The 14,151-nt window shown below is 61.8% G+C and overlaps 1 protein-coding gene across 10 annotated transcripts in view; it reads right to left on the bottom strand.

Annotated features, from left to right (window-relative positions):
- Positions 1 to 14,151, bottom strand: part of FZR1 (fizzy and cell division cycle 20 related 1) — a 45,378-nt gene that overhangs the window by 5,770 nt on the left and 25,457 nt on the right. For 7 of the 10 annotated variants that reach the window (XM_067033146.1, XM_067033145.1, XM_067033140.1 and 4 more), the window contains exon 2: positions 664 to 746. In XM_067033146.1, the coding sequence (XP_066889247.1) occupies positions 664 to 732 (69 nt within the window). In that variant the 5' untranslated portion in view covers positions 733 to 746. Of the gene's footprint in view, positions 1 to 663; positions 747 to 13,984; position 14,151 lie in introns of those variants that run through there. The other 3 variants (XM_059060054.2, XM_067033147.1, XM_059060052.2) reach the window with 2 other exon arrangements.

Genomic DNA, 14,151 nt, shown 5'->3' with positions numbered 1-14,151 from the left:
GTCCCCCAAAAGGATATGCTGAAGTCCCGAACCCTGATACTTGGGATGTGACCTTAATTGGAAACAGGGGTTTTGCACGTGTCATCAAGTTGAGACGAGGTCATACTGGAGCAGGGTGGCCCTAAATCTAAGGCCTGGTGTTCTCAGAAGAGACAGAGACACCGGTACACAGAGGGAGGGGGGACGTGAAGATGAGGGTGGGTCTGTAAGCCTAGGACTGCCGGCAACACCAGAAGCTGGAAGAGGCAGGAAGGACCCCGCCCTGGACGGCCTAGTGCAGACGGAGCTGAGAGTGCTGAGAACCGGCGGGCGCAGCCTGCAATGTGTCAGGAGCCCACAACAGAGAAACACAACACGGCAGAGGGGGTGGGGACGCAGGGAAGAGCAAGACAGGGCCCTCCCGTGCCACCATCAATCCTCTGCCCTGGCCACTCACGAGGATGAGGGGCCTGTGGCCTTGGCAGTGGAGGGCAGCGCAGGGAGGTGCTGGGGGATCTCACACCCGGCGTGGCCGTGCCGCCGAGGGGGAGGACGTGTTTGCCGCCTGTCGGCACCTCTGTTCTCCGAGGGCCAAAGCCCAGCCGCTGCCCACCCCCCCGTGCCCCAGCTCTCCCCGGCTGCAGTGGGCCGGGACAGCGCTGGCGGGGCAGCCCTGGGACTCACGCAGGGCACCGCGTTCTCGTTCTGGATGACGATCTGCCGGAGGAGGCGCCGCTCGTAGTCCTGGTCCATGGCGGGCCGTCGGTCTGGGAGGGAAGGGCGGAGAGGTCAGCGCTGCGGGCAGCCGTCCCCACCGCGGCCTGGCGAGCACAGGGCACTCCGCGGAGATAGCCAAGTCCCCTGCCGGGTAGGGGCACTTCCCTCCCAGGAGCCCAGCGGGACATGACAGGGACAAATGGGCTCCTCTCTGGTTGTTCTGCAGGAACCTTCCACCGGGCCCGCACGCCTTTGTCCTGGTTCTGGCCAGTCGCCCGCTTACCCCGGGCCCCCACATCCCACGCAGGCACCCATCTCGTCACCTTCCTGCTTCAGACGCTCGAGGCCGTGAGCCGCCCCTGGGACCTCGTCCTCACCCCTTAGCTCTTCAGGCCCCGTGAGGGAGGCGGGCGGCCCGTCAGTTGGGGTCCACGGAGCTGACCGGGCGCCAAGCTTACCAGAGCGGGGGACGGCAGCCTCCAGTGGACACACGCCCCCGCCCAGCTCCCACCAGCTCTCCCGATCGCCTGGGGAGGCCTCTGAGGAAGAGGAGCAAGAGTGCCGCAGCGAGGGGGTGCCGAGGAGCATTCCGGAGAGGGAAGCGCGGGCCTGAGGCAGCAGGGATGTGTGCCTTCCAGGACAGGGCGGAGGGCAGCAGACGCCTCAGAGGGCAGGGCGCCCTTCCCGGGGGACGGCAGGCCAGAGTCCAGAGACGCCTGAGGCTCTGGGGCGGGGGGCAGCGCTGAGGGGGCCCCCGAGCACAGCCTCCCGCCCCTAGCCTGCTCTGCCCCCACCCCGTGGCCTCGCGCCATCACGGTCACCCTATGCTTCCGGCTGCAGCCCGAGGGCTGGACGCGGGCAGTGCTGGCTAGTTCCGGCCCCCGAGCCTCCAGGCCGGCGCCGCTCTGACAACAGACCAAGTATCAAGAATTCGAAAAGTGAAGGCTGGCCAGAAATTAAGTTTACGAACACAAATTCCTAGGTGTAGTACCCTGGGGAAGTCCACACTTGCCTTTAAAAAAAATTATGGTAAAATATATGTAACATAAAATTCACCATCTTCACCATTTTTAGGTGCACAGCTCAGCAGCATTCAGTGCATTCACGTTGTTGGGCAACCATCCCCACCATCCAACTCTAGAACTTTCTCGTCTTCCCAAACTGAAACCCTGTCCCCGTGAAACATTCCCTCCCCATCCCCTTGCCCCTGTTAGCTCCTCAAGAAATCAAATACACACAGCCACATGACCCAGCAACTCCACTTTGAGGTACACACCCCGGAGAAAGGAAACAGACCCACACAGAAGCTAACGTTCAAATGCTCTTACCAGTACTATGTACAAAAGCTAAGAAGAGAAACAACCCAAGTGTCACCCACAGTGAACGGATAAACAAGGCATGCTCCATCCCCACCCTGGAATATTACTCAGCCTTAAAAAGAAAGGAGATTCTGACACCTGCTACACCATGGATGAACCCTGAGAACATCATGCTCAGTGAAATAAGCCAGATGCAAAAGGCCACATACTGTGTGATTCCACTCACAAGAGGTCTCAGAGCTGTCAAGTCCATACAGACAGAAAGTAAACCAGAGAGAACGTTTGCCCTTAAAAAAAAAAAAGATACCTGAGGAAAGTCCAGCGCTCACTACGAGACACTCAGGCTGATCTGCTGAAGTGCTACTTTCGTGCCCCCAAATGGCCTCTCAGAGCTCCTGGGCCTAACCCTGGGCTGAAGCACTGGCATGAGCCTGTCAGGTCCTCGTCCCTCACCGGGATTATGTGATGCACAGGGCTGCCTTGGTGTGGCTTCGGCCCAAAGCCACATGCTCGGCCAAAGCGGAGCCAGTTGGCTTAGATCCCACGGGACAGTAATGCAGCCACTGGTCACCTCAGTGTGCCTATCTTATGCCGTGTCCCCTCCACACGGCCCCGAGAACTGGATGCCTGCACCCCCTTGCAAAGATGAGGCTGTCGAAGCTGGGCAAGGGGTCAGGTGCGGGAAGAGACAGGGCTCCTGCCTGGACGCCCACCCGCCCCAGTGTCCATGGCCCTCCCTCCACTCAGCCTGGGGCCCCTCTGAGCCCGTGGTGGCCCAGAGCCACCCATGCCCTGTCGTCGACAGACAGCGGGCTTCCTGCTTCGGTGAGAAGCGGGGCTGCAACGCCTCCGCCCCCTCCCCCTCATTTCAGGTAAACCTTTGGGAGCAGGCACCCCCCTGTTGGTCAACGGCTTCCTGCCTCAGCAGGGGTCCTGACACACATTTTGTCCATTCTGGCCCCAGAACATAGTCTCTGAAATGACAGGTGGCTGTCTCCATCTCTGGCCTTGACCTCCCCCTCCCCACGCGCCCACCCAGGGCCCCCCGCAAGCCCTCACCACACCCGACCACTCCTGGGCAGCAGGGACACAGCAGGACACAAAGGCGCCCATCTGACTAGCCTGGGGGGGAGACACCCATTCAGGGGACCGTTTCCCAAGGGCGGACCCGGCCGTCTCGCTGACCACAGTGCCAGGCCAAGCGCAAGCCAGAACCAAGCCCCAGCAGGGCCGGCGTCCACAGCACCTAAGTGCTCCGTGAATGGGCTTCGAGTGGGGCCGGACACCCGGAAGAGTCACCACGGCCCTGTTCTAGCAGCTCCAGAGTTGGGCCAGTTGGCTGCCCCTGCTCTGCAGACACGGAAATAAGGCTCAGAGAGCCTGGCTAACTTCCTGGCCCGACGTGTGCGGTCAACCGCGGTGGCCCTGACCAGGGCCTCGTGTGCCGCCCGCTGGGCAGTGAGCCCTCGGGAGAGCAGGTGCAGGCGCGCTTGGCCGTGCGCTCGGCGGCACCACCTCCAGGGCCCCCACTGCTAGGCTACAGCTCAGGGCCGGCGGGGCCCAGGGGAACGAGGGGCCTCATCATCAGCCGTCTAAGCCTCTCGGTCCACATGAGCTCACTTCCGACGGAAACCACGGCCCCTCTGTTCACAGACCAAAGTCACCGTGCCAATGCCCCCGGCAGCTCCCTGCGTGGTCAGACGGCAGGGCCCAGACAACAGCTCGGACGCCACCTGCACACCAGAACCTAAGCAGAGCCCAAAGCACCACGGTCATCTCAGAGCACACGGGGTGGGAGACTGGTTTCCTGAGATGCGCAAAGAAGCTGCTCCTAGGACGCCACGTGTCCTTGTGCCGGGGGTACGCTGAATCCGAGTCCAGCGAGTACGCCCAACGTGGCGCGCCCCCCTCCATCTGCTGGCGACGTCCCAGCGGGACAGTCTGCAGAAGAAGCTCGTGCAGCTGGTGGACGTCTCACTGCTGACAGATGTGTCTGCTGAGGGTCAGAGAGGTTTCTAGTCCCCAACCTCTGGATATGATCCTTTATACGGCAGAACAGGCTTTGCAGATGGGGTTAAGGCCCCTGGGATGGGGACGTCCCGGGGGACCCAGTGGAGGCAGAGGGTCAGAGGCAGAGAGAGATGGGAGATACTGCACTGCTGGATACGACAGAGATACGAGGATAGAGGACGGGGCTGCGAGCCAGGGAGGCGGCGCCTCTAGAAGCCAGAAAAGGCGTGAACAGATGCTTCCCTGGAGCCTCCGGAAGGACCAGCCCCTGCCCAGGCCTGGATTTTAGCCCCGTGAGGCCCGAGCCAGTCTCCTGACTTCCAGGCCCGTATGAATAAATTTCTGTTGTTTTAAAGCCACTGAGTTTGTAGTAATTTGTTACAACAACTGCAGGACACGCACACGCTAGGGGCAGGTGGAGGAAGGAAGAGCACGGAGACCGCCTTCGTTGATCTTGAGGGAGTGGTGGCTGCTGAGAGGGTGTCCTCAACGCGGGCCCTTAGAGGCCTGCTCCCTGCCCCAGCCCGTGCGGCTCATGTGTCTGTCGGAGAATCTTCATTCACCCCACCAATCCCATGTTTTCTGAGCACCCCCAGGCCTGGGGCGGGTGCTGGGCTGGAGCAGGCAGCGAGGACACAGTCCCACCGTGCTGAGCTCCCTGCCTAGCGGGGCGGCGAGCCAGAGACAAGTCACCAGGGGAAGAGAAGCCATGCCAGTGGCAGTGCACCCCAGCAGCCAGCTGTCTATGGAGGGGCAAGGCGGACACGAGGTCCAGATCGGGCGGTGGGGGAGCGTGTGGGGCCGTCAGATGCCAGCATCCAGTCCAGGATGGTGTCTCCGAGACCCGACTCTTCACAGAGGGACTCGCAGAGGTGCAGGCACGGGTGCAGGGGCTCCGGGACTAACGCCTTCTCAAGCTCTGCCCTTGTAGATGCAGATGACGCGCCCCACCGTGGATGCTGCTCTCTTCTCTAAAGTGACAAGCCGGTGCCCTCAGGGGTGCCCGCCCTGCACACCCAGGCTGTCTCGGTGAGGAGGCCTCAACCAAGATCTCTGGAGGAGAGCGGTAACTCGCAGCATTGGTCGGCCACAGTCACACCCAAACCACATGACACTGACAACCAAACCGGGCTGAGCCTCCGCTCCAGCCCATTCTCAGAGCCGAGGGCCTGCGGCTCCGCCAGGCTGCAAGCGGCCTATCCTAGAGAGTGGAGGTGGCATCCAAGAGAGTCCTTGGTCCCAGGACGTCGGGGACACCCGCCCACCTCCTCTAAGACTGCTGCTTGCCGCGCTGCAGAAGACCAGAAGAGCCCGAGGCCCTGAGAGAAAAGGCTGATAAATTCACGTGTGGAGAAATGAAAAGTGTCTGCAAGCAAGTACACCACAAACACAGTTTTCTAAAAAAAGAACGACGCAACCGGGAAAAGTACCTGCCACCCTCAGGACAGACCAAAGCGGCAGAGAATACAAACAAATGGTTCCCGGAAAAAGAGCCTCGGCTGCACACGCGGCCAGAGGGCTGCGAACCCAGCCCAGAGCCTGCTCCCTCCTATCCCCGCGCAACTCCAAGATCAGATGACGCACCCTTGCACCCACTCTTGGCAGGAGCCGGAATTTGGCAACTGCTTTCAGAATCTAAAAACGCACATCCTCTCTGACTTCTAAGAATTTACCCTTAGAAACTCTGGCGCGCGTGGGGAAAACCCTGTGTATGGAGATTTCTCCTCAGGCTGCTTAGGAAAGCAGGGGACGAGAGGCGTCTACAGACCAGACGTCTACCTGGAGGGTGTGGCCCGTCTCCCCACAGGAGGCACTGCAGTAAAAGGGGGGCGGGTCTTTGGGACCCAGTGCACGTGACAACATGCTGTGTAGAACAAGCTATTTCTGGAAGGTTTGGGAAGGTCGGCTGGGGAAGAGGAACTAGAGGACAGGGTCAGGAGAGGAAGGAAGCCCTGGTCCTCCTGCCTTGTCACTCTGTGCTTCTTGGATTCTGCATCATGGGAACTCGCTGGCCATTCACAGAAACGAACAGCCGGGGACAGCGGGGACCATGCATGCCCTGGCTTGAGACCGGAAGAGTCTGGGCAGCAGGGGCGCGGCTGGCTGTGCGGGGGACGCTCTGCCACCTTTGCCGTGTGTCTGCAACGTTTTCTAGTAAAAGGCAGAGAGAGAGTGGTGACTTTTCCGTTGAAAAGAAGTCCGGAGCACAGAGGATCTGCAAGGCGGCTGAGAAAGGCTCCCCCAGGCTGCAGGGGCTTTAGGGCTGCCTCGGGGGACAGAGCGGGGAAGGAAGCGATGAGAGCCTGCTCAGAGGGGGCAGAAGCCTGGCCCTAGGGACGCTCTGCCCAGGAGCCGGCACCTGCAGGCTGGTGTCCACGGTCTGTGAGGTGGGCTGGGGTCCTCAGTCGCTGGCTGCCACTGCCCCCTCTGCAGGGCACTGTCACTGGGAGGCTTGCCAAGCCAGCCCTTAAGGTGGATCTCCTCTTTACCCCTCGTGGCCCCCAGAATGAAGAGTCAGGCGGCCCACACCTTCTTTAATTGCTCCAGACTAGCCTTCAGTCTCCGAGCCTCAGCCGAGTCCTCTGGGAAATGGGCATGATCCTGGTCACCTGAAGGGACAGAACGAGGTCCCTACAAGGCTAGGAGTAGGGCCTGCACGTGTCACAGACCGCCTGATCCCTCAGGGCTGCCCTCCTGTGCGCTCCCCACTTTCACTCCCGGCCCCGGTCCTCTCCGAGAGTGAGGTCGACGGATGCTGGATGAAGAGGTCCCAGTGACAGAGCAGGGCCCTTGCTTTCAAGCCGGCTGCTCAACAGCTGGCTGCCCCTCCTCAGCAGGCCTTCCCTGCAGCTCCTTGCTACCCCTGACCTTGCTCGGCCCTACAGCGCGCCAGGGTTCCAGGCACCAGGTACTCAGCAGGATGGTTCACTGTCAGTACAACCCAGGGGTCCTCACCAGGCTGCTTCTGCCCCAGGGGACACCGGGCCAGGTCTGGGGATGCCTGTGGTTGTCATGACTGTGGGTGCCCGGGATGCTGCTCTACATCCCAGCGCCTGGGATGCGCCCCACCCCCGCCCCCTGAGAATGACCCGACCCCCATGTCCACAGTGCTGGGCAGAAGGCCCTGTAGGGCCGGGCCAGGGAGGCTCCCTGGTGAGTGAGATGATGGGGCACGGGCTGGCCCTGGGGTTAGCAAGGACCAAGGGGCCTGAAGATAAGCCAGTGCCCCAGCCCTGTGAGCCCTCCTTTCAGGTGGAGCCGGCGGCAGCTGGGGTCCCACATGAGGAGCAATACCAAGAGCAAGCTTTCACCTCAGGTCACTGCCAGCCCCCAGGTGCGGGCAGGAACCGGCCCTCCCTCCCCCAGCCCACAGAGGAGGAAAGGAGGTCAGACAGGGGCATGTGGGGCAAGAGCCATGACAGTGCAGCCCCTCTGACTGTCACTGTCGAGGCCTCCCCGGGGGGTGTGCGGTGCGGAGGGCAGCACGACGGCAGCATCCCGGGCACACCCTCCACTAGGTCACGCCAGGCCTGGAGGGGCCCAGCCAGCACTGCTTCCAGAAGTGCTCAAACTGCGAGTCCCTCAAGGCCTTGCTTATCTTTAAAACCAGTCCTGCTGTTTTCCTGCTGCGAGGCCAGAGGCCAAGGAGATACTGTGACGTGGTTCATGACTCAGTGCTCGAGGCTGAGCACGGTCTGCGTGTGGCATGTGGCCGCCTGCCTGCCTGCCTGCCTGCCTGCCTGCCCGCCCGCGGCACCGCTGACATCTGGGCCATCCTGGGCACTGCAGGGTGTGGAGCAGCCTCCCTGGCCCCCACCTGCTCAATGTCAGGGGAGACTCCCTCCAAGTTGTGTGGATCACAGGTGTCCCCATGCGTAGCCCGGTGTCCCCTTGGGGGCCGGGTGCAGGACCACCCCGAGTGAGGGTAACTGTGGCCTCTGCGGGGGCTGGTCGTGCCAGCTCCCCACACGGGGCACAGGGAAGGGAGGGGAAGAAAGCATGCCAGCAGGAGGCTGGGGACCCCACCCTGCCAGCTCGTGTGGGCAGTGCATCCCAGGCGAACGGGGCACTGCTCCTGGCCCTGTGGGGAGACCACCAGAACACATACGAGGACAGTGAGAGCAGTGACACGAAGCCCACCTGTGCCTCTCCAGGCAGTCCAGGTGCTTGACTCAACTTGGTCCCCAGGTGCCATCCTATCTCCATTCCACAAAAGAGGGGCTCGGGTGGCTGGGGGGTGGCCCAGTTCCATCCCGCCTGCCCCCACCTGCCCACGGCTGCTCGGGCTCCGCAGTGAGAGGCTCCCCAGGCCCAGCAGCAGCAGTCCAGCCGTCTAAAGCGCCAAGGCCCACTCAGGACTGGTCATCACGGCTACGTGTGCATCGCCACCGGCCTGCTCCAACAGGAGCCATCCAATTAGGGACCATGGTGACAAACGGCTGGGGCTCCCTGAGAACCGCCATCTCGGGGCACAGACTTTCAACAGGCCCAACACCTCGGGGAAGTGCCCTCCTTCCCGGAAGCGTGCAGGCGGAAGAACCTGGAGACTGGGGCTGGCTCTGATGCCCGTCCCCGGCGTCCTGACTACCAGCCCCCGAGAAAGGCGGGGGGGCTGGTCGTCTTCTTCCAGCCGGTCTCTGAGGGGTTGGGGGAGAAGTCCCACACGAGAGACCCAACCAGAAAATGGGGGTCGTCCACTCTTCCACTCCAGTCAGAGTCTGGCTCTGCCTCTTCCTCCTGGGCCCAGGCAGGCAGGCCGGCCCGGCGGCCCCCTCCTCACACAACCGTCAACCTGTCCCAGCAGGGTGGACGAGAAAGGGCGGGCTGCAGACAGGGACAGACCTGTTCTGAGTCCTGGCTTCAACCCTTACTGGCTGCATAGCTTTGGGCAAGCAACTTCTCTCTGAATCTCAGTCTCTTCGAAGATCTCAAAGTTGGGGATAATGGGATAACACCGCACGTGTTGTGGTGACCCGGGTGCAGCTTCTGTGAAGCAGCAGGTAGAGGGCCTGACCCAAAGGAGACACTAGGAAATGGGGGCTGGTCTCACGGGCTCAGGGACAGGCGCACAACACGTCCCAGACGCCCCTGCTTCCTGCTCCACCACGCAGTGATGTGGGCTGTGTGGCACGGGAGGTACCCTGGTGGCCACAGCTGCGGGCCAGGTGACCAGGCAGGGCCCCATCTTCTCCCATGCTGCCCCCGAAGGTGAAAAGGACTGGTCTCCCCTTGGAGGAGGGAGGACCGTCCTGAGGACATGGGAGGAGCAGGGTTGTGGGCTGGAGGGCTGGCTGTGGCTGTACAAGGCTAGGACCTGGGCTCCTTCACAGGAGGGAGTGGTCTCCCTCCACAGAGGGAACACAATGATCAAGCGGCCCCTTATGTCTAAGGACAGCAAAGGACAAGGCTGGGACTGGCCAGAGTCAGAAAGGACTGTGCCCGGCACTGGACGGGGACAGCACGCCTTCCTGAGTGGCCACAGGGAATCACTAGGAGAGGGAGGCCTGGTGGCAGGGCCCTGAGGAGCAGCTTCCTTTCATGCGTTTGCCCATTCATTCGTTCATTCAGCTGAGGCTACTGCCCTTCTGTGTGCAGGTGCAGGAGCTGCAAAGCAGGGAGCCAGAGTTATGGCCCACCCCCAGGCTCACAGCCTCAAGGAGAGGAGAATCCCGTCAACACCTCTTTTCTCCGTGACAACACCCCCAAGAGCACAATGCTGGCAGCAGGGCACCTCCACCCAACGTGAGATTGCCGCTCGAAACCTCAGAAATGATGCCTAGAGCGCAGTTTCTCATCCCCTCCCACCCAGCACACAAAGCACCCACTCCCGTCTGACTTGGTGAAACGTTCAGACCGTAAGGGCATCTGGGTCTGCAGCAACCCAGAGGATGCAAACCCCATGCAAAGGAAGAACAACTTGGGGGCCACACAACTGTGATTTATGTCGGAGGCCTGACTCTCAAGGCCGGATGTCCCATCAGGACCCCAGAGCCCTTACACATCTCTGCATCTGCTTGCATACCTGCAGGGACAGGGATCTCACCCCCTCACAGGCAGGCTTGAGCAGCAGAAAGTGCTTCCTCAATCTGCCTCACCACGGTTCCCGCCCGTGGATCCCAGGCGGCGGCGGCAGAAGGGAATGCCTAGTGTGTTTAGGGCAGCCCTGGCACTGCTGACACTCAGGTGGGTCCTCCTCTGTTGGGGGCCGTCCTGGGCACTGTGGGGGGTTGAGCAGCTTCCCTGGCCCCGCCCACTGGATGTCCCACCCCCAAGTCTGACAACCACCTAAACCAGTGGAGACCCTCTGGTTTAGGGAACTCCTTAGGGGGAATAGTTGCTTCCCCCACCTCCCCCGGCTTGAAAGACTAGCACTGACCTCTCAGCTGCTCAGCCCTTCTGTAAGTGCAGAGAGACAGACAGACAGACAGACATGGCCTAACCCTCATCTTTCCCTCCCTCTCCCCCCAACATCCTTCCACCCCTCCCCCCAGCAGCCCCTCCTCACTGTGGGACCCAGTGCAAATACAGCCTGACCCCCTTCCTGCGGTGGCTGTCATGCCTGTAGGGATGAGACCCTCCCTGATGGTCACAATGCAATGGTTCCTGGGCCCATTCTGATCTGGGGAAGGGCATGGGGGGTCTGGAAAGAATGGTTTGGGGAGACTGCGGTGTAAGGAGCACAATGGGGGCAGGAAGAGGAAAAGGTGACAAGGCCAGAATGGCAGTCTCCTGGGCTGTGCCCTAGGGCAGCTGGTGGCAGGGATGTGAGGAAGGGACGGGTGGAGGGGCTTGATGAGATGTGCATTTGCAGGCTGGCGGTGGTGCACTGGGCAGAGCGGCGGGGGGGCGGGTAGCAGGGAGATGGGGCCTGCTCGCCCAGGTGACAATGCAGATGGTCCTGAAAAGATGGACGGGACGGAAAGGAGGGGCCCAGCTGGGGGAAGTAAGGGAGGGGGGAAGGGCAGGTCTGTGGAAAGAGCAACCTTTTCTGGATGCACCACAGGACACCAGGAGAGGATCGACTGGCTGCTGGCCGCGTGGGCCTGCAGTCAGGAGCCAGCTTTGGACGTCAGCAGCAAATGAGGACAGGAAGCTAAGGGCGAGGGGCAGGCCACCAAGGAGTGCATGCAGAGGCATCTGAGTCCCGATTAAACAGGAGGGCCGCTCCACAAGAAACTGTGCCCGGCTGTTCCTGGCACCTCTATTCGCAATACGCAGAAGATGCCAATGGCCCAAGGGCCCCCCAACTGGTGGGAAGACAAACACAACATGGCCCATCCATGCGATGGAATACTATCAGCCGCAAAAAAGGGAGGACACGCTGCAAAGTGAACGAACGGTAAAGATGCGAGGCTCAGCGAGAAAAGCCAAACGTGAAAGCCCACAAAGGCTCTGGTTGCGCACCTGTCCCGACTTAAACACTCCCTGCCTGTACCGGGCAGGCTCCGAAGCGGCCAAAGCCTGGGGGAGGCCAGTGCAGGGTGGGCAGGGCTGTGATCGGTGGAGGTGATGAGCAAGAAGCCACTGGGGCCCGTGAGGGAGTGGACGTCAGACCACAGGGAGCTCTTGGGGCAGAAGAGAGGCAGCCAAATACTCCCCTCCCAGCTCTGCAGGCCACCGGCTCCCTGCGCCAACCCCCAGGACTGGCCAGGACCCCCGCACCCACTCGAGCCAGCATTCTACAGCCCCAGCCTCGCCGGACCCTGCACAGGGTCTGGGGACGGAGTTCCTGTACTCACAGGCCTCCCGGTCAGGGCTCTAGTCCAAGGTCTCCCCCTCAGCACTGTGGACATTCAGGGCCAGATAGATCATCCTCTGTGGGGGACTGTCCTGGGTGCTGTGGGGTGTGGAGCAGCACCCCTGGCCCCCACCCCCTCGATGCCAGGAGCGGCCCAGTCATGACAACCACAGATGTCCCCAGACATCACCAGTGTCCCCAGTTGAGAACCTCTACTCTAGAAGAGAAGGATTACAAGGGTGCTGCAAGTTAGCTGATTTCTTAAAGACCAAGTCCCTTGATGCTAGCCGGAAGTCCCCGGGATCGACCCTCCAGACTGAATGACTTTGGATCCTCATCCGTCTCAGTAACACTAAGAGAAAGGTCCCACAACCAACCCCACTCTGGGCCTCCCCAAACCCAGAAGTCCTGGGAATACAAAACCTGCCCCAGTCAGAGGCCCCCAAATCTACAAATGGCAGGAGACAGAGGACCTGGTGTGAAAATCAATGCAGACCCGCTTCTGAACACTCATCAGGCTCCGAGGTCCTCCTTGCCCAGCCCCAGACAGATAGCACCAGCCAGGGCACAGATTCTGAGATCATCTGGGAAATGCTCACGGTGGCACGCTGGCCAGCACAGTCACGTGAGACACCCCACCCCTACCCCAGCAAAGCAACTGTCCTTTGAACCAAGAGCTGTCCAAGGACCAGAGACCCGGCGTTTGGAGGGGGAGGAGCCTGCATCCTTAACACAACCCTCTTGGACCAATCCAACCTCACTCGCTATGCAAAGCACCGCTGGGCGCCCAGCACACCTGCTTCCACTCTCAGGTTTAGAAGAAAACCCGGCTCAGCATGGCCGAAACAGAAGGGGCCCTCGACATAACAGTCACGACGGCCCACGAGACATTCTGCCCATAAATGGGCCAGGGGGACAACGTGTACCCGCCGGCTGCATGAGGTCTGGGTGGATGGTTTTTCTTTAGGTAAACTGTCTTTGTTCCAAGTATGCTAAGTAGTGGCGGGGACCGGGGTGCGCGAGGAAAGTGGGGTGCAGCCTCACCAGCTAGAGGCGTGAGGTCATCGCTTAGTGGACTGGGGGTGGGGGGATCAAGTTCCCAGTCTGAGGCACCTTGAAACAACGGATGACTTGAGGGGAAAGAGAACAGGGAAAAACCAAACGGGTTTAGGCTGGACAGCTGCACAACAGTGGGACTCGGGCTTTGAACTGGGGGCAGGTCTGGACAGTGCAGGACCAATGGGAGGTGGGGGTCAGTTTTTAGCAGGGAAAAACGGCTGTGACGGCGAGACTGTGCCACATTTGCGGGATCCGGGGTGGCCGGGCTGGTGCTTGTTGGAAGACCCAGAATGGTCCGGGATTGGAGGGCAGTTGGGCACCACCAGGTGGTACATTTTGGGGAGGTCAGTAGTGGCGAGATGGGAGCGCTGGATTCTGGGTGGGTCATGGCCAGAATGGGTCTAGCCATAAGGGTGCGGGGAGCAGAAACCAAACGGGCTGGGAGCCAGTGGGGCACTTATGTATTCAAAACTCGTCGCCTGCTTCCGTGTGCCAGGAGCAGAGGGGTGCGGTGAGCACAATGGGGAGCCCATACAGGCAGGGTCTCCGCACCTCAGCCTGGCTGTTCCAGGGTCCACGAGCCTCAGACTATATTTTATCCGGGCGGGGGCTGGTCCGAGACTGGGGGAGCTGTGACAGCTCGGCGGGGGGGGAGTTTCAATTTGGGCAGGCCCCAGCTGGATGGTGTGAACTTGGGAGACCCGGGGTTGACAGGCCAATGATGAAGAGCACAGATTAGGGCGTGGGCCTGCCGTTCTGGGGGACGGAGTGGGGAGTCCCCCGGTTTGGGGCGGGGAGCGGTCAGAGCTCAACCTGCTAATTACAAAAGGATAGGGACGCTGACCGCGCGGGGAGGTGGCGGGCTGCAGGTGGTTCTGCTTAAGGAGATCACGCAGGGCCTGCTCTTAGGGGGAAACTCGGACGTGGGGGTTAGGACGGGAGATGGGATGCTGAGGTCACCCGGGCCTAGCTCGGCTTGCGGGGCGGCGCGCCGGCGTCCGGCCGACTCCCGAAGGGTGGGGGGGCCTGAGCTTGGGGGCGGCGGGCCGGGCCGCCGGCTCGGTTTCGGGGGCCGGGCAGGCCCGCGCCGCTGCCAGGCCCGCCCGACTCGGGGGTCGCGCTCGGGTCCAGGGGGCGGGTCCCCAGACCTCGGCCGCCTCACCTGGCTCGCTCCCGTCGCCCGCTGGCTCCGCCGGCCCCGCCTCTCCCGGCGCCGCGCCGCGCCCGCCTCCGCTGAGCGCAGCTACGCCGCGTCCGGCCGCGGCCGCCGCTGACGGGATCCCGGGCTCCCCGCTCCTTAATATGGCGTCGGTCGCGGCTCCGCGCCCT

Source organism: Kogia breviceps, chromosome 4 (assembly GCF_026419965.1).
Source record: "Kogia breviceps isolate mKogBre1 chromosome 4, mKogBre1 haplotype 1, whole genome shotgun sequence".
Lineage (NCBI taxonomy): Eukaryota > Metazoa > Chordata > Mammalia > Artiodactyla > Physeteridae > Kogia > Kogia breviceps.
The sequence above is the reverse complement of the archived record's forward strand: the minus strand, read 5'-3'. Positions and strand labels throughout refer to the sequence as shown.